The following is a 20,472-nucleotide window of genomic DNA, read 5'->3' on the forward strand; positions in this document are numbered from 1 at the left end:
TTCGAGGTTGTGACCTCAAAGGTTCAGGTAGTTCAAGTCCTTCGGGGATTCTCATATAGATGTCGGTATCAAGTGACCCATAAAGGTATGCAGTCACAACATCCATCAAACGCATTTGTAGTCCTTTGCATGCTGATACACTTATGAGGAATCTTAGTGTCGTGGCATCTACCACAGGTGAATATGTTTCCTCATAGTCGATTCCCGGTCTTTGAGAGAAACCTTGGGCTACAAGTCTAGCCTTGTATCTTACAATTTCGTCCTTTTCATTTCTTTTTCGTATGAACACCCATCTGTACCCGACGGGTTTCACTCCTTTTGGAGTCTGGACTGCAGGACTAAAAACTTCGCGTTTTGCGAGAGATTTTAATTCAACTTGAATGGCTTCTTTCCATTTTGGCCAATCACTCCTTCGTCGACATTCATCTACAGATGATGGCTCGGTGTCCTCGACATCAGTGATGATTTTTGTGGCAATTGAGTATGCGAACACATCATTGACATAGGTTTTTACTCTATCCCACTGTTTTCTAGTGTGGATGTAATTTATTGAAATTTCATGATTGTCGACGATTTCGTTTTCACGCTCCCCCTCAGATGTACTATCCGACTCTTTAGATTCATCTTGGGGGTTGATGATATTTTTATCAATTTAGATTTGATCTACTTTATTTGAGGAGTTTTCACTCCTTTTATTCCTCATTTCCACTCTTTTAGATTTTCTCGGCTTTAGATCTTTAGCTCCGAGGGGTCTGCCACGTCTTTTGCGTGCTGCAATTTTATCTGAAAGTGGATTATCTATTTTCTTTGCTGGGATTTCAATCCTAGCAGGGGCATTCACTGAAGGTATATGTGATTTTGTCACTCCTTTTGTATCAGTGAATGTGTCTGGCAATTGGTTTGCGATGTTTTGCAAATGTATTATTTTTTGCACTTCTTGTTCGCACGCATTTGTCCTTGGATCAAGGTATGATAGATTTTGGGCATGCCATGATATTTCTTTCCAGCATGGGCCCTCTTAATCTCCCCCTAAGGTTGGGAAGAATGTCTCATTAAAGTGACAATCTGCGAACCGAGCTGTGAAAAGATCACCAGTCAATGGTTCGAAATATCTTGTGATGGAAGGTGATTCATAGCCAACATAGATTCCCAACCTTCTCTGTGGGCCCATTTTAGTACGCTGAGGCGGTGCTATGGGAACATAGATTGCACATCCGAATGTTTTTAGATGTGCCAAGCTAGGTTCCTTTCCAACTACTAGTTGCATTGGAGGTAACTTATGTGTCGCGCTCGGTCTTAGTCGTAGTAGAGCAGCGGCATGTATTATTGCATGTCCCCATGCAGAAGATGGGAGTCTTGATTTCATGAGTAATGGCCTAGCGACTAATTGTAATCGCTTTATTAATGATTCTGCAAGGCCATTTTGTGTATGAACATGGGCTATTAGGTGTTCCACGTCTATCCCAATTGACATACAATAGTCATTAAATGTTCGGGATGTAAATTCTTCGGCATTATCTAGCCTAATCCTTTTGATCGGATAATCCGAGAATTGAGCCCTTAAACGTGTGATTTGCGCAAGAAGTTTTGCAAATGCAACATTCCTGGTGGAGAGAAGACTAACATGTGACCAACGTGTTGAGGCATCAATTAACACGAGGAAATATCTGAACGGTCCGCATGTCGGGTGTATTGGCCCGCAAATGTCTCCTTGTATTCTTTCTAGGAATGCAATATTTTCACCTTCAAGTTTACCTTTTGAAGGTCTAATGATCAGTTTTCCAAGTGAACAAGCTTTACAATGAAGTTCATTTGATTTTGGGATCCGTGTATTATTTAACGGATGTCCATTTGAACTTTTAATGATTTTTATCATCATGCTTGTTCCAGGATGACCTAAGCGCTCATGCCATATATTAAACATTTCCTGGTTGTCTACCTTGTGGTTAGACACCAAATATGTTTCAATTGGGCTGATATAAGTAAAGTACAATCTTGAGGAGTATGCTTCTAATTTTTCAAGAGTCTCGTTATTGCCAGATTTTCTTTTAACGAGGTACATATACTCCTTTTTATTTTCATTAACGGTTTCCATGTGATAACCATTCAGACGTAAATCTTTGAAGCTCAATAGATTAAGTCGTGTTTTGCTATAATATAATGCGTTTTTTATTGTTACTTTTGTACCTTTTGGTAATATTACTGTAATACCCGAATATTTTAAGATTTTATTAGGATATATTTTATGACTTAAATAATATATTTTAAATTATTTTATGAATTTTATTTTATACTCTATTTTTGTTATCCTATACATTATAAATTATCTTAAACCCTATATATATATATATATACATAGCCGTATGTGCAGTCGTGTTTTACCTTCTCAAAAACTCTAATCTTTGACCTCTGCAATCCATGATCATCATTTGATCAAACCAATTACTTTTTATTGAAAAGTGTTTGGAGTCGTGCGCATTAACTGTGATCAAGCAGTCAAGAACTTCCTTTAATATTTGGTCAATTATTTCCGAAAGGTAATCACACGAACCTATTTAGAGATGTTTGTATTACTAGCATATGTAATCACACTACCTTAATTAATTTTTTTGACTTGTTTGTTTATAAATTGCTAGTATTAATTGTACTCCGTATTGTTATGTGTAAATTTTATAATTTGTGAATTATATATGATCATGATTTATATGTATATGATTAGTGTGTGGTATTATATGATTTAATTGTCGCATTGATTGATTGTGTTGTTTCTAGGATTTTTATTGTTGTTGCTATAGGGAGTATTGTTTTATCGAGGTTTAGGGTTACTAATGCAGAGTATTATTTTTTGGTTAAGATTTGATTATTTTTGGGAACTAGTTTTATTTCCCTAAGAGTTGAGATGTTTTTGAATTGAATTGAGTTGATCTTGTTATGTTATCTGGGAACATGTGCCAATATAGAGATACTATTTATTATCAAGTTTATGATTATTTGATCAAGTATGAGATCAAAAGGTTGAGAATTATTATTTTGTTATTGGTTTGAGGCTCGGCGTTATAGACCTAGTCCTTGGTATGTTGGTAATGAGATAATGATCATGAGTTAGGAATGAGGTACAATCTTTATCTATTTTTCTATGGTCCCCTACAGTGGGAATTGGCCCGTAAGTGGTCTGGTTTAAGGTGTTTTCTAGTTATTGGGAGTATTCAAGTTTTTATACTTGTTGGTTTTATTCGAATTACCCATGTCCAAGGCTAGGTATAAAACAATGAGCATGGCACACTTATGGGATATATTGAGTAAAGGTTCGTATTATTATTCGAGGTTGAGTTGATAAAGGTTATTTTCCAGAGTACAATGTGTAATGTAGTTTCGAACTACATTGTTTAAGTGAGTTAATTATATTAATTGTTATATTATTCTTTGTATTCTGATATGTGGTGATTACTCAGCTTTTTGCTGACGTGTGTGTTGTTTTATTGTGCTATTTGTATTTGCGGCCATGTCTTTTTCTTATGGTGGCCCTGCGACGATCTATTTTGGAATTTGTCCTTAATGGTGAGCAGTCAAGATTTTCTAAGCAGGTTGATCAAGTGGTTGTAGCTAAAGGAGCTCAAGTGTTTCGATTAGTGTGATGTCATGAGTTTATAAAGTTGTATAAATAGCTCACCTAGTTTATTGGGTTGTAATTATTGAAATTTTGTAAGTCTTAACACTTGACAGGTTGTTGAGTGTAGCGGTAATACCTCTGATTTAAGTGTATGCTTCCGCAATTTTATTTAAAGATTGTCTATTTTTCCTTTATTTCTTATTTATTATTAGTTAGTAAATCGGGGGTGTTACAATTACGCAAGCTTTTCCTGAGCCCTCAACCATATTGACAGTGCCGACAATTGTGTTGAGATTGGTACTTATTGGCTTGATATGAGTAAAGTATGACTTGTTGCTCAAAATGTTGTGTGTGGTTGCGCTATCAATCAGGCATTTTTCAGCATTTGTGTTGTTATTTTCCATTGTCTTCACATGAATAAAGAAAGGATTAGTAACTATCATCTATAAAAACACGTATGAAAAAAACACATCTTTATTATAACATATTTTACAATATTAAAACACACTTGATACTAGGAAAACATGCTTAAAGAAAACTTAGGATTCTGGATGAAAAAGGGGAAAAACAAATACAACAGACAAACAACTCGAAAAATATATGACAATGTCGACGAAGCAAACACCACAGGACAAGCACATGATCGATGTAGTCTAGACATTTTCTATGTCATCAACAAGATAATCGGCTACATCGAGTTCTGGGTTAGGGGAACTTTGTGTGACAAAATTAGTTTCTGCTTGTTTCCCTTGGCTTCCTCTTGAGGCAACATATAGGTCCACAAGGTGTTTTGCTGTACGACAATCCTTAGCCCAATGACCTTGTATTCCGCATTTAAAACACTTTTCTTGTGGCCTTCCTTGGTTTTGAAAATTTCCCCTTCCTCTACCGCCTCTACCTCTACCTCTCAGGGTGGGAGTATTGGAAGTATTTTGACGCCAATTTTGACGTCCTCTACCCCTTCCTCTACCCCTATTGGGGTTTTGACTTCTGCCCTGAAATCCTCCTCGTACAATATTATTATTCCAGCGCTTGCCTGTTTTTGTGGCATTTTTTGCGTTTCTGGTATTGCACTGGTACCTGCTGGTCTCTGATTATGATTAGACAACAGGATTTGACTGTTTTGTTCTGCGACTAATAGTATAGAAATTAAGTCACAAAACCTTTCACAACGCCTCTCTCGGTACTGTTCTTGTTGTACCATATTATTTGCGTGCATTGTAGTGAGAGTTTTCTCGATCATGGCTCTTTCAGAGATTGGTTCTCCACATAATCTCAATTGTGAAGTTATGCGGAGTACGGCAGAGTTATTTTCACGTACTGAGCTGAAATCTTGAAGTCTCAAGGTAGACCATTCATGTTGGGCCTTTGGCCCAATTATTCTCTGTAAGTGTTCGAATCTGTCTTGGAGGCAAACCCAAAGTTCTCTAGGATCCTCAATGAGAATATACTCAGCTTTTAATTCGTCATGAATGTGGTGTTTGATATACACCAAAGCTTTAGCTTGTTCTAGAGGAGTAGGGTTTCCCTCTTCGACAATAGGGTATTCTAGGCTTTGTGCGCTTAGGTAGGCTTTTGCGTCCACCCGCCATTCCAGGTATCTTCCTCCGGAAATGTCTAAAATTTCAAAGTCCCGGTTTGCAATTCGAGCCATTTCTGATTACACGAGAATTTTAGAAATTAGTAAAAGGGAAGTCAAATATTTTTGTATACATATAAGGTTTTAAATATTAGAAAATATCTCTATGGAATGCAAGCCGTGGTGGTCCGAGTACCCAACTTACAAATAAGAGGTTGGGGGTTCGAAACTTGGTAAAAGCATAAACCCCGCAAAATTAATAAAGGCTGCATATTTTTATTTATTTTTAATTATTATTAAAACTTTAATTATTTAATATTGTAGGATTATTAAATGATAAAACAAAGTTTGAATTGTGTACTGTTTGGGAGTTACAACACAATGGGCATTATATAATCGTTGTAAGCTAACACAAAACGAGAATATAATTGCATGTTGTAGCTGACAACACATTACAACAACAAAGAAAAAACAATACTTTTAATCAATCAACACATTACAACAACAAAGAAAAAACAATACTTTTAATCAATCAACACATTACAACAAGGCAATGCATGGTGTAAAACAAGTAACCAACGCATGCAACACTTCCAAGAAATGCGTGCACATGCATACATACTTCCAATGCATGTATTTATGTCAGACAAACTTTTATTTGTAATATATATCCGATTAGGGGAGATATGCGGTTGAAATACATGTAATACATGTATTTGTAACAGTTTTATTTCCTCTCTTCATGCATTCTTATCCTTTCTCTTCATCCATACTCATTCTTACTCTCTTCCTTCCTTTTTAAAGAATAATTCATACAAAAATAATTAGGAGAAGAAAATTGCTTATAGTCAAAAATAAATTTGCTTCATGAAATAATAGGCAAAATTAAATTCATGTAATAAACGGAAAATTTGCCTTCGTACTTCCGGCCATAAGTTGCCTACCATTTTAGGTGGCCTTGTTCTCAAAATAAAACATAAGCCGACCATCAAGGCGACATTTTGAGAGTTTGGCCCGTCCATATAGGCGGCTTAAAATGCAAATCTTGCCCTCCATAAAGGAGGCTAATTTGCTTAAAGTGGCCTATTGGTCGCCTTGGCGGCGTTTACTACGAGTAGTAGCGGTTGTGGCGGTATCTGTTTCATCTCTTCCGCTCTTACTAGTATATGGAGGAGGGGGTTCGGTTTCGGTTGGTGGTACTGGGGGATTTTCATTGAGGTTAGGGACAACTTGTGGAATTTCGATGGCTTCGGCGGCATTAGTGTTTCAGGCTTGATTTGTACTTCCTCGGGCTGGTTGTATTGTACCACAAGGTATGGCATTACGCTCTACTACGAAATATATATGTGAAAGTAATATATTATTCAAAAATGTATTGACGCCATTATATTGGTGTTCCATTTTTAAGTAATGAATAATTTGATAGTTAAATTTAAAATTTGAAAAAGCAAAACTACCTTTTGAGTAATTTGAGCAAATCCGTGCTGATAACGTGTTTTACAACAAAGGATTTCAAAGAGATCAAAAGAAAGCTTTTAGATACTCCGATAATTGTTGTGTATATTTCCTTCAGATTATGCGAGGATTTATAGTACCCTTGCATGAACAGTGTTTACTCGATATGTTAAACATGCAGTGAAATGTCTAATCGAGCATGAAGTTCTGAGCGGCGGTATTTAATTTGCATGGGAAGCTAAACGGTGATGTTTGGCGGTATTTTTAATCCGTTCATATTACGCAATACGATGCGTATTACAACACTAAGATGTTTATTGACAAATATCCTATATATAAAGTGAAAGGGGGGTTTTGGCTGATAAATTTCACTTTTGCAAAATACCCCTTTTAACCTTTTTTTTTTTTTTTTAGAAAAATCAAATTTTATATTTACCTTACGTATCATCATCATATTTTTTTTTATCATATTTTATTAACAATTTTTAAATTCACTAATATTTTTTAATTAGAATTAAGGAGATAATATAGTGGAAAACAAAATCAAGTTTGGTATTTTACTTATATTGCACACGCGCGTATTGTGTGCGTCTCTTAGCTTGTAGTATAAATAAAACGAGAACTTAAAAAAAAAGGAGAGTAATGATTTTACCCTATGTTATTTGTTTATAATGTATTATTTTGACCAATACATTTGTTGAAATGAATGTAATTACTCCCATCATACATGTTTTCAACCAAAGTAAACGGAGCCTCCGAAAATGAATACAATTCCGTTGCTTGGATCATTGGTGCCAATTTCTTCAAAGATTGGAGGCTAAAATTTCATTTTGAGGCCTATGTATCCTTGTCACCAAAAAAATTATAAACACTAATCAATAAGTTTATCATGATTCCGGTGTGAATTACAATAAGGGAAATGGCATGAAGTCAAATAAATAAATACATGAAGTCAAATAAAACATTATTAACAAAAATCTAAATAGTAAATGTTGTCCCTTCAAAAATTGACAAATGACAATTTTAAAAATTATATCATGTAGCAATCAAATCCTTATAGTGAAAGGGACATCAATGGACATCAAATTTACTTGAAGCTCAAGAAATTTGGTTGTGAAATCTGAATTTAACTTTCCTACTCGTAAATTTTTAGGGGAAAATTAGAATTTAACTTAATTAAATTTAGAAGGAATTTAACTTAATTAAATTTAGGTTCCTAATTTAGAATTTTGGACCCTAATTAACATACACACAATAATAAATTCAGCATAATTGGAGCATAATTATTCCAAATAGACGATTATATGCATAATAAGGATCAAATTCAAAAGTCAACTCAGACACATTGGTCTCCATTCGTTGATCACATTTAATGAAATAAGGACACTACATAAAATTAATCAAATCTTGAGTAATGACTCTAAGAGCACATGTTGGTATTTTACATGATACCAACTACAAATCATATTGATATCAACAAAACATTTTTACGTTCGTTGGTATCACTGAATAAGGTGGTTGGTATCATGGAGATACTATCTACAGTACAATGAAATACCAGCATGTATTATGACATTTTTTTTCAAGTGCGGTAAAAGTGAATTTACAATTATCCCCAAATGACTCTAACAATTAGAGTCCAAGAATTCTTCAATAAATCACTCCATTTCCTATAATTTGCTGACAATACATTAATTTCAGAAGTCGTTGGTCCAAGATTTGTACTGTACTTTATAAAAAAAACAATCCACCATACTTAAATACATGCATGTCCGCCTCAATACCCAGCAAATTTGCCACACCACCTAACTCTTTAAGTAATAAACTAAGGCAAACTTCTTCCAAGTCTACCGTTGAATTCACTACCTACTCATCCCAAGTATATTAAGCTAAGGCAAACAGAGTAATCTGCTTGAAAAAAATCCTACCAAAGCCACAGCTTCTCAACCCCAATGGATTTGACACCCACTCGACCGGCACATGTAGCTGTATGCCCAAGCGCAGGCATCGGACACTTAACACCGTTTCTACGACTAGCATCCATGTTAACCTCTAACTCATGTAGTGTCACCCTTGTCATCATCCGCCCCACTCTATCATTTGCTGAAGCCAACCAAATCAACACCTTCTTATCCACACACCCTCACATTACCGCCTCAGAATTCCACATCCTTCCTTGTGAACCATCTTCAAACTCCAACGTCCAAGACCCTTTTTTCCTCCAATATGATGCAGTCTCCCGTTCTGCACACCTCCTCGTTCACCACATCTCCACACTCTCTCCTTCACCCTCAGCTGTATTCTCTGACCTGATGTTCGCATCAGGTATCAACAAGCCAATCTATGACCTCGGCATCCCAAACTACAATGTCATTACCTCTTCTGCTAGGTTCTTCTCTTTCATGACTAGTCTTACTCGTCTTCGAGTAACAAGAGGTGACGATGTTGTGATACCGGGTTTAGCTCCACTAAAAGGAGACGACATTCCACCTATATTTTCTAATACAGACCATATGTTCACTCGACTCATAGAGACAAGTTGTAGGTATCTTCAAGATGCTAAGGGTATTGTACTCAACAGCTTTGACTTCTTTGAACCTGAATCAATCTCAGCCCTTCAAAATGGCAAGGTTCTTCCAAGTCTACCGTCAGTTTTCCCAGTTGGACCATTCATTCCAAATGGGTCAATAAATGGTAAGTAAAATTTTGCTGAAGAATTTTCTATCAAAAACATTTATTATATTATTCAATACATGATTGAATTCTGATTAGCCATATTTTGTTGACTTATGATAAATAAATAAATGAACCACCTAATCACATTGATAATTTGATATATAAATTGATGATTTAGATACATAAGTATCAAAAAAAAAAAAAAACCTATCAATTTGACATAAGAAGTACTATTAAATATTCTTTGAGAGGATTAGAGCACATTTGTTGACTTATTAATTGCAAATTTCACCCATACATTAGTAATAGTTGTGTTATTTAATTTAAATAAATGATTTTTTTAAGCATTACGGACTTGTTCTAAATTTCAAAACAAAGAAATGAAAAAAAAAATGTACTATATATTTAAAAGTCCGTATTATGGACTTGTTCTAAAAATAAATTGCCCCCCATTGTGAGAATAAGTACTTACCGGTTGTTGTCAAATACTAGTAATATATACCCACGGGGAAAAAAAATTTAATGCTATTTCTGTTTGTCATAGATGCATCATTTTAACTTTACATTGTTTATAAACTTATTTTGGCCTTCTACATCTTTTATTATATAGTTTTTTTTTTTTTTTTTTGAAAGATTATTATATAGTATTAAAAATATTAAAGTTTGATAATTTAATAATATACATTGAGATTAAACTAATAACAATTAAAATCATGACATTTACCACTATATATTAGTAAATAGGGTGATCAAGATTATAATATGAATAGCTAATTGAAATATTTTTGTACACCCGTAATTTGTACAGGCGATAACATACCATGGCTGGACAACCAACCATCAAAATCTGTTGTGTATGTCTCCTTTGGAAGCAGAACGGCAATGAGCAAAGACCAGATAAGAGAAATAGGGGATGGGCTTGAGAGGAGTGGGTTGAGATTTTTATGGGTGATCAAGACAACAGTAGTTGACAAAGAAGATAAAGAAGAGCTCAGAGACTTGCTAAGTGAAACATTTTTTGAGAACACTAAGGAAAGAGGGTTGATTTTAAGAAAATGGGTGAATCAAGAGGAGATCCTTGCACATCCGGCCATAGGAGGGTTCTTAACTCACTGTGGATGGAACTCGGTCATGGAAGCTGCTCAAAGAGGAGTACCTTTGCTTGCTTGGCCCCTACATGGTGATCAAAGGGTCAATGCTGGAGTTGTGGAGAAGGCAGGATTAGGAATATGGGAAAGAAGCTGGGGTTGGAGTGGAGTAAGATTGGTGAAAGGGGAAGAGATTGCAGTGAAAATACAGGAGATTATGACGAGTGAGAAGCTAAGGAGCAGTGCAACAAAAGTTGGGGATGAAGCTACGAAAGCTTGGGAAAAGAATGGAAGCTCAAGAAAAATGTTTGAGACTATTATTGGAGATAAAAGCTAGTAGGCTGTGTGTTTATAAGTTCCTTTAACAACTGCTTATCTAGTATTATGTTATGCTTGAGTTTTTAAGTGTTATATGGGTGGAGGGTCCTTCCTAATTAATTGTCTTGCAGTTGTATTTCTTTCTTCTTAAGCTGGACTACTTGAGACAAAGGCAGTGATCAGAAAAAAATAAAAAATAAAATTTTTTTATAAAAAAGGTCTCAACTATATGGCCTATCTATTAATTAAGGATAGTCCCAACAATAACGAAATCTTCTTAAAACAGATTTTTCTCTAAACTATCCTATTATGTTGCCATGTTCCACAATTTTATCGTCAAAAGTTTCCAATACTTCAAGTAAAAGTTCACTGTGTTCTGAATATAGAAAGCATTAATTCTGAATCTCGAAAGTTCAATGTGTTCTGTTACAGTTATGAGCTATTATCTACTTTCACACAACATCTTATTTAAAAGCAGATATGAAATCTAAAAATTAAAGTGGGAAGGAAATGAGTACCACTTACAAAGACAAAGCACGTTTGGATATCAGATTAAATGATATTCCATTCTGTTGAAGCCGTTCTTGAAGATCAGTTGGTCCAAAAACAATTCCAGGGGTAAGAACGCCTCCTTTTGGCAGATTTTGTCTCTGATTAAGGGTAATAAGAGCACACTGAACCAAAATAATTGGGGTGGTTACGTAACCAATCTCTGGTCCCATAACTGTAGTGATTATTTCAGTGTCAGGTTTTTTGTTTTCCAGGGATGCAGTACTGCTGTCACTAAAGCCGTGACCAACAAACCACATTTTGAAGCTTGCATTACTAACCTCGGCTTCAGTGGGGCCCTGCTTCCTGAACCCCCCAAGACTGAAAACTGAGGGAAATTTTAGAAGCAGCCACCTTCCAAAGGAAAATTTACCCAAGAGCCCAATGAACACACCCACAGTGATAAATTTCAAGATGCCTAGCAATGATTTGGTGCCAATCTTCACCCCGAAATGCGCTGGCTTCACAGTTGACCAAAATGTCTCTCTCTCAGCTATTTTATCAGCACTCTCATTCACCCCACGAAGTCCACTGGGATTTTGAGTCAGTATGGCAAGGGTTCTTCGTACAACGGCAGAATCTGCTGAAGGTAGCCTCACAGCCCAAAGGCCAACCTCTTTTTGTTGTTCAATTGTCGATCCTCTAGGAGGAGGACCTGGAATCTGCGAGAATAAGAATGAGTTAGCTCTTAGTCTTGTAGAAACTCTGAAACAGAAAGAGTAATTCAACCGCCCACCAACCATCAATTCCTCCTCCCCTTTCAGATTAAATAAAGTAAACATTTTCCCTTTTACAAAAATGTTCTCAACAAAAGGCACATGAAAGCAAGGATAAGAGAGCAAAACCAAAAACTATTGTTCCCCATCATTAAAATTAGAAATAGTCAAATGAGTACAAAATATATGCTTTACAAGGTTCACGTCTGAACAGTGCTTTACGAGTAGAGAGAATTAATTGCATTTCAATTTCAAAAAGCTCCAGGGTTTACACCAGATACACTCTTAATTTGAAGTAAGACTGAAGCATGTACCAGAAACTACAAAACTAATGAATACTACTAAAGTATTTATAAGGATTATATACTTTTATTTTATGCAACATATAAGTAGACTCATTCATTCAGTTCTTTGACCTCCTGCTAACACCAAATTTACAATATACTAATATTTCAATTGCCATGCAAAAACAGACTTAAGGAATATCTTCACTTAATTGGATTATCTCTATATATCTCATGTCCCATATACTAATAAGAGCAGCAATTAACTGTTATGTACTCTTGAAGTAACCAGAGCATGTCAACAACTCAGCACCCTAACAAAAACTATATGAATTACTTTGTATATTGCCTGACAGAAAACCATAATTTCTTTGTGCACGTATATACCTCTAAAATGACTTAGCTTGTGACAAGGGCTAAGAAATTCAAAGATCTTTCCACGTAATAATCCACTACGGAGTACAAACCTTCTTGCTCCTCCACAAACATTCTACCCAAGAAAGCAATACGCAACATCAAGTATATGAAATAAAACTTCAAAAACAACCCTTTCCACCACAACCCCTTCAACTCGGATAATATTTGCAGATTGAAAAAAAAAGACGTAAACTTGCAAAAGTAGTTAACAAATTGCAGCACTAGCTGCCCATGTTGGATAAATATATCAGCAACTCAATTCACGAAATTAAAATGAGAAATCAATGGAGCTCAAACAACTAAATTAGGAAAAACATACAGAAAAGTTTCTACCAACTAAGAAATCAATGGAGCCCAAACAACTAAATCAGGAAAAACATACAGAAAAGTTTCTTCCAAATAAGAATTCAATGGAACCCAAACAACTAAATTAGGAAAAACATACAGAAAAAATAGACCCAGACCCAGACCCAGACCCATTGAACTTAGACCACGAGGTTGGGTAATGCTAATAATGGTAAGTGCCTATCTCTCACGGTAGCAATTATAGAGATACTTGAAAGAAGAGGGGAAGGGATAAGGTTTTCAAGTCTTGGTTTATAGGAGAATTTGAAAATAATTAAATTTATGTTATACATCTTTCTCAATCGGGAAAATCAGCTCATTTTAGATCTAATACTGCCTCTCTTCAATAATCGACCACATGTGAGTGGGGGTAATTAAGCTAGACTACGTAACATAATTCTACTTCGTAATTAGAAGTTCTATGTGTTCAAACTACTGTTGTCTCAATTTTGAGAAGCAGAAGCACTAAATTAGAAATGTGACCCATAGTAAAGAACGGAAATGTAACATTAACACTACTCAGTATGACACATATACGCAATATTGGTACTCCATAATTCCATAACAAAAAAATAATGACAGAAAACTGTATGGAGTATTTAACTATCTAGCACAAGCTGTAATATGTCTGTAGTAGCTTGCAAAATCAGAGAATATGTACTTCTTCTCAGATGGTACGCTTAAAGGAGGTAAGCATGAATAAAAGTGATAACAGTTGGACTGTTGAAGCTCTTCGAAAGGGTTTTTGTTTTCAAATTGCTAAGTATTCATACCTCATCACAGAAGTCCCTTTTTATCTCCCAGTCCTTTCTCACAAAATGTGCATTCCCACATTGCAATTAAAAGAGAGTGGGGAATGTAATCAATAATTGCATCAAGTAATCACATTTGCTTCCTCGTTCTATAATCATGCTAGTTTAGTCAATTCTTACACTACTATAATCAAATCAAGCAATAAAACTCCCAAATTATAATTAAATCATACGAAAAACACCAAAATAAATCAACCTGAGGACGAGCCTTCTTGGGACGAGACCGCCTCAACAGTCTAAGAGAATCAGCATTAGCAACACCAAGAACAGCAGACTCATAAGTAGCAAAATTACCCACAATCCTTTTATCACTCTCCAAGCTCAAGTAAGCCTCAACAGTATTCGGCGCCGAAGGTGAAACCCATTGGCGAGAATTAAACAACAACCCCAATTCAGCCGGAACCGAATCAAACCCACAAGCAGAAACCACCAAACAACCCTTATCAAACGCCTGATCATGATATTTAACCTCCATCTTCTCCATAAACTCAGGTTCCCCACAAATGTCCAAGTAATCGGTGCGAGTCTCGAGGCAAGCTCGAACCACTGGATCGCCATGAAGGCGGAAGGGTCCTACACAATTTAGGATGAGTTTAGTTAAGGAAGCGATGTGAAGGAGCGAATCGAAGTTCAAAGTATGTGCAGTGAGGATTGTGATGTTGGGAGGTGGGTTTGGGTGGGATGCCCATGAAAGAGATTGAGCTAGTTTTGTGGGGTTTCGACCTGCGATTGCGAGGGATTTGAGAGGGGAAGAAGAAGAAGAAGAAGAGTTGAGGAATTTGAGGGATTCTTTGAGGACATATTTGCCAGTGAAGCCTGATGCACCGAGGATGATGATGTCGTATGGTGGTGGGGTTGAGAGGTGGGTTTCTGCCGCCATTTTTTATGGGTTTGAACTTGAACTTTGAAGGAAAAAATGGAGGGATTGTTTTGTGATTAGTTAGTTTTTATTTTCTTTAAGTGATTTGTTAGTTTAATTTGTATGATGCTATGAGTCTATGACATATGGCAAGAATACCTGCCCCCACCAACTACTACACGTTTGCATCTCACAAACATTGGCATTTTCTTGCACGCAAATTGAACTACTTTTTTTTTTGCAATTTTGTTACACCTCACTTAGAAGCATTTTCTTATATGCAATTCAAGATTTTTTTTACCAATTTCGACACAAATGTTGGCAATAAGAGCCAAACTGATACCCAAAACCATTAATTGCGGCTTGCAAATGAAGCACGTAAAACAAGGCATTTCCTAATACTTAAATCAAGGTGTTGTCAAATTAAATATATATTTCTTACCCTTTTTTAATATTGAAAGCTCACACTATTTCCCTTATTTATGGTAGATACATGACCCACTAAATTATACTTCTAACAACCTCTCCATGTCCCCAATATTAATGTTAACACTACTACGTACTCCTAAAGTAACCAAAGCAAGCCTACAGTCAACAACTCAGTACCTTAACAGCCACTATTGTCCAACAAGATATCATAATTTCCCTAATTAATTGTGCACGTTATCAGGGCTAAGAAATTCAAACTTCATTTCACCAACCACTGCAATAAAACTCTTGTTTACGCCTCTAGACACATCTTACTCAATAGACATAATCAAGGCCGGGTGTTAATGAATAAGCGTGCAAGAAATAAACTTTAAACATAATCTATGCCATCACAAACCCCGCTCATTCGATAATCTTTGCATAGATTGACAGAATAGGATCTAAACTTCCCCAAGTAGTTTTTAAGAACCATAATAAATTGCAGCGCTAGCTACTCTTGTTGGATAAATATATCAGTCACTCAATCCACATAATTAATCTGTTCAAGCCATACTACTGTCAAAAAATTGACCCAATTGAAGAATCAACCATAAACTAAGATTGACGATGCCCAAAACACCAAATTAGGAAACACATTCAAAAAACTAGAAAAGTTTCTCCCATGAAAGCACAGCCTAAAGGATTCACATAAAACACTTTCATATTGTCCAGATACAACAAGACAACCTACATTCCTATACATTTGTTGATCATACCCAACAATAATCATGTGGTACAAAAGGCAGAAGCATACAATACATTATGTCAAAATCCAATAAAAAAATCACATCCCTACAAAAGCAAATACTTCCTCCGATTTTTTTTAATCACAACGCACTTCTTTATGGAAAGTTAACAATACTTTATTTGGCCAATGATTATCTCAATCTCTCTTCAACACATGGGTCCCTTCCCACAAATAATATGCATCCCCCGTTGCGATTAAAAGAGAGCGGAAAAGTAATCAATAATGGCATTAAATAACAACAAAATTGAACCACATTCGCTTCCTCGTCCTATAATCATGCTAAATTAGTCAATTCTTATACTCATATAATCAAATAACAAGGGCAACAAAACTCCCATATTATAATTAAATCATACCAAAAATAAAATAAAATAAAATAAAAAAATCAACCTGAGGACGAGCCGAGACCGAAGCTGTCTAAAGAATCAGCATTTGCAACATCAAGAACAGCAAAATTACCCAAAATCCTTTACTCTCCAAGCTCAAGTAAGCCTCAATAGTATTCGGCGCCAAAGGCGAAACCCATTGGTGAGAATTAAACAACAACCCCAATTCATCCGTAACCGAATTAAACCCACAAGCAGAAACCACCAAACAACCCTTATCAACCGAATCAAACTCAGGCTCCTCACAATTGTCCAAGAGATTGAGCGAGTTTTGTGGGGTTTCGACCTAATTGAGAGGGGAAGAACAAGAGTTGAGGAATGTGAGGGATTGTTTTGAGGATTATGAGGTCGTATGGTGGTGGAGCCGAGCTGCTGAGAGGTGGGTTTCTTCCGCCATTGTTGATGGGGTTGAAGGAAAAATGGACGAATTGTTTCAGAAACTTTTGAAGTTTTTTTTTTTACCTAAACTATATCCAATTTTCGTTTTCATATGACCATTTCTTTAGAAATCCACACTATATATACTACCTCCGTTACATATTATTTGCAACGATTTGACATAAATTTGAGAGAAAAAAATGTCTAATCGTTGCAAATAATATGTAACGGAGGTAGTATATACTCAACTTTTAAAAGCTTTTAAAAAAGACAGGTATGTAATTGCCAAGTAAAATGATCATTTATAATAGACTGTATGTTCATTATTACATGACTTTATTCTTAATTGCCATGTTGAAACCCTATTGAAACACTTGAAAATTGCTTGGAACACTTGGATGACATTGAACATATCTTGGCAAACTCATAGAAACTTGATCAGTTCTTAGAGCACTTGAAGGAACTGGACTTTTCATAGATCACTTGGAGGAAGTTGATTATTTGTTGCAATAATTTGAACACCTTGAACATTTTTTTAAAAAAAATGTTCATTAATATAATACAAAATGATCAAATATAAAACATTGACATACATGTTCAATATCTATCGTCATAAATGATCATTTATCATTACGTATTTGATCATAATTATTAAAATGAATAACTTAACATTATTAATGAACATATAGCATCATAAAATTGTTCATTTATCATTATCATTTTGCTTTATGAATATTCATTTATCATGAATAAAACTGAACATTTATCGATTAAAAATTTTCATTTAAAAGTAATAAAATTGATCTAAAAGTATTATGAAGGATCATTTAGCATTATAAATTGATCACAACACAACTATAAAAATAAATGATTGTTTTGCATTTTTATTATTATTTTTTTAAAAAAAACTTGATCGATCTTTCATTGTACAGGATAATCAAGTAAGGATGTTGAAGGCAACATATATATTGTGCTCAAATTGTAATTTTCATCGAAAACACACAAGTATATGATTAGAGTTGCAACAAGGAGAATATATACATACACACACTTTATTATATTAAATATAACAAATAATGTTCATTTAGCAAGACATATATATATGTACATTTTTTGGTTCAATTTCATGTTTATGGAACAATTACATTTAATAGTATAGCTGTATAGAAATGCGTTATCACTGTAATTAAAAAATTATTTTATATTGAAAATTATTTGTTAACAACGTTTTATTTAAATAAATAGATATCTAAGACGTATGTATTGGCATACATCTAACTATGAAACTTACACATAACTCTTAAAATGAACATTTGGTTATACAAAAATGAACTTCTGTTGTAACACGGATAAACAAAAATGAACATTGAATTATGCAATATTTCTTATAATAAAAATGATTTGAATCCAGTAATCCTTATAAATAAATTTGCTCTCATTTTTATTTATAGAAAATTCTTAAAATTCAATTCAAAATATATATTAATTTGAACAAAAAACTCCTTGTAATAAAAATGAACATTTTATTATACACAAATGAACATTTACCAATACATTAATGAACATTTTATAAACATTTGTAGGTAATGTTCCCTGCCGTGGGGTGTAGGTAAAAATTTGTAAAAATATACTATGTATTTAGTTTCTATGCGATAACTTTGTCGTTATGACCCGTTAACAAATTCCCATAGTGGAGCCCACTCTCCACTCAACAATTTTTTATTGATTTGCGTGTTGGAAATTGTTCCATTAAAGGTTTTGGTGGCTATTTTGGTTCTTAAGAAACCAAATTGAGCTTATATTTGACAAAAAAAATTGACGCCAATGTCTCATTTTGCGTATTAAATACGTAAACACGCAAATCAAGACATTTCTTAATACGCAAAACGAGGCATTTATGTTATTTTTTTAGTAGTGCCCAGTTACTCTCGGTGATTTTTTTTTTTTGTGTTTCTCTCACGTGCCACGTAGCACCGGTTTATATTTTATTATATTTTGTGAATGTTGGGGTTAGTGGGGGAAGTAACGACATCAAGTCTTCCTCCCCCCCCCCCCCTCCCCAACTTTGTCGCTCCTCATCATTCTCTCTTTCACTTTCGCTCCTCTTCACTTGTTCCTCTTTCTTCATTTCATCTTTGGTTGTTGAGCTCGTAGAATCGCCATTTTGCCATGGCTTAGATCGCCATGGATCTGCAGCTGCTGTTAATGGTCGCTTCGAAGGTTAGGTCAAATTATACTAAATTTTAAGTTGTTGAGTAATGAACTATAAATTGTTTCATTTCAGTTACCTGCAAATTTGTGTTTTGAGCTTAATTTCAGTTACTTGCAAATTTGTGTTTTGAGCTTGAATCATAATCAATATGTAGGTTAAATTACCTTTAATAGCCGCATAATCTGGTCAAATTGTTGTTATATAGTGTTTTTGATTGTCTGGTGAAATAAGTGTTATATAGTGTTTCGACCGCTTGATTTGTGTATGAAATTAACTGTAGGCTTAAATATACTTTTTTTTTTAATTTCGCTGCTAATTTTTAATATAGCCTTAACGTTTGAACACGTGACAATAGCACGTTAGTAATTCTCTTACATTTTGTTCAGGGTACTCACAGGTTTAAAGAGAGAATTATTGTGCTTTCACCTATCAACACACACTTACCTCATTGCACCTGTTCACAAATACCAATCAACACAATACAATGACTAGACCCTTATTAATTCATTTTTCATTGATTACGCATCGAACGGGTTTCCACCTATTAACCTCCCCCAAATAAATTTGAGGTTAACTGGCACGGGAGCTAACCGTGCCAGCGACAAACCACACAAAGGTGGCGGAATTCCTGCGCATAATAAATAATAAAAAGGAATATACAGCGTCCTGTACTCCATTGGAAGTTATGGTTAAATATAAAACCCCATAACCCCTCCCATTGTTCAAACTCAAGGTATATACGTTCTAAGAGTTTTGGTGCGTAATTTCTTTCACTTTACGTTATTTACATATTATTAGACTTGGTGATGACTCTTAAAGTATAATAAATCAATCAACAATAATTATTCAATCACACAAACATACCAATTTAATTCTTGAATAATTAGTGACCACATATTATTTAATGTTGAACCCTTTTTAATTCTACCTCAGTGTCAAAGACACCTTAAACGCATAATGCGCCAAAAATCCTATCCCTCGGTGTTAAAAACACCTTAAGTGCACAAAGGCACCAACATACAATTTATTCCTTGTGTACCTAGACACTTATATAGCTCCTTCCTCATGCTTAAAGCATCAATAAAAATTATTTGAACCATAATAAAATTTCTTTTCAATATTCCAAATATAATTAAACATGTAGTTTAATTAATCATGCCCTCTAACATGTCATAAATAAAAATGTGGTTCAAACACAACATGCCAAAAGTACAATTTCCCAATCCATAAACCATCACAAATGATTCATGCTTCACCATTCAATCACAAACACCATAAACTCACAATTCCATACATAAACCTTAGCATGATTCTACTTATAATCAATTGCAACCAAACCTAGCATGATTCTACATCACCAAATTATGCTAAGTACGCGTACGTACCTTGAGTACGTTATTAAAACTGCCACAACTAGAAGAAATCGCTTACTTCAAAGTATCCTACACATTAAATCCATAATAGAGTATTAATATCCACTCTAAACAAATTTCCAGCAATATATACTATTTTAAAACCCTTCATAAATTAATTAGAATAAGCTGAAATTATATTTAAAACACCATAAATTAA

General features: G+C 34.8%; 2 protein-coding genes across 5 annotated transcripts; both read right to left on the minus strand.

Annotated features, from left to right (window-relative positions):
- Window positions 1-4,517: 4,517 nt before the first annotated feature.
- On the minus strand, window positions 4,518-5,264 carry LOC145642840 (uncharacterized). Its single transcript, XM_081694007.1, has one exon. It carries the CDS (start codon window positions 5,262-5,264, stop codon window positions 4,518-4,520), a length of 747 nt encoding a protein of 248 aa, XP_081550133.1.
- Window positions 5,265-7,186: 1,922 nt separating this feature from the next.
- Window positions 7,187-16,782, minus strand: LOC145641774 (putative mitochondrial saccharopine dehydrogenase-like oxidoreductase At5g39410). Of its 4 annotated transcripts, none has more exons than XM_081692722.1 (4): window positions 16,315-16,782; window positions 14,046-14,422; window positions 11,252-11,937; window positions 7,187-7,481 (listed from the first exon to the last, which is right to left on the minus strand). In XM_081692722.1, the coding sequence occupies exons 2-4, from the start codon at window positions 14,331-14,333 to the stop codon at window positions 7,448-7,450; spliced, it is 1,008 nt and encodes a 335-aa protein (XP_081548848.1). In that variant the 5' UTR covers window positions 14,334-14,422; window positions 16,315-16,782; the 3' UTR covers window positions 7,187-7,447. The 4 variants fall into 4 exon arrangements, with proteins under 4 accessions (XP_081548848.1, XP_081548847.1, XP_081548851.1 ...); XM_081692721.1 differs by having other exon boundaries at window positions 7,187-7,490; XM_081692725.1 differs by having other exon boundaries at window positions 7,187-7,490; window positions 11,245-11,937.
- Between the last annotated feature and the right edge of the window lie 3,690 nt (window positions 16,783-20,472).

The sequence above is a fragment of the Chenopodium album genome, chromosome 8 (genome assembly GCF_948465745.1).
Source record: "Chenopodium album chromosome 8, dcCheAlbu1.1, whole genome shotgun sequence".
Taxonomy (NCBI): domain Eukaryota; kingdom Viridiplantae; phylum Streptophyta; class Magnoliopsida; order Caryophyllales; family Amaranthaceae; genus Chenopodium; species Chenopodium album.

What these genes read in the sequence shown, in the direction of transcription:
- LOC145641774 (XM_081692721.1), bottom strand. Translation starts at nt 14,333, where the DNA reads ATGGAGAAGATGGAGGTTAAATATCATGATCAGGCGTTTGATAAGGGT. An exon ending in CCAAGAAGGCTCGTCCTCAG is followed by an intron (nt 11,938 to 14,045) that starts GTTGATTTATTT and finishes TTATTCTCGCAG; the next exon opens with ATTCCAGGTCCTCCTCCTAG. An exon ending in TCCAAACGTGCTTTGTCTTT is followed by an intron (nt 7,491 to 11,251) that starts GTAAGTGGTACT and finishes TTTGGTGACAAG; the next exon opens with GATACATAGGCCTCAAAATG.
- LOC145642840 (XM_081694007.1), bottom strand. Translation starts at nt 5,264, where the DNA reads ATGGCTCGAATTGCAAACCGGGACTTTGAAATTTTAGACATTTCCGGA.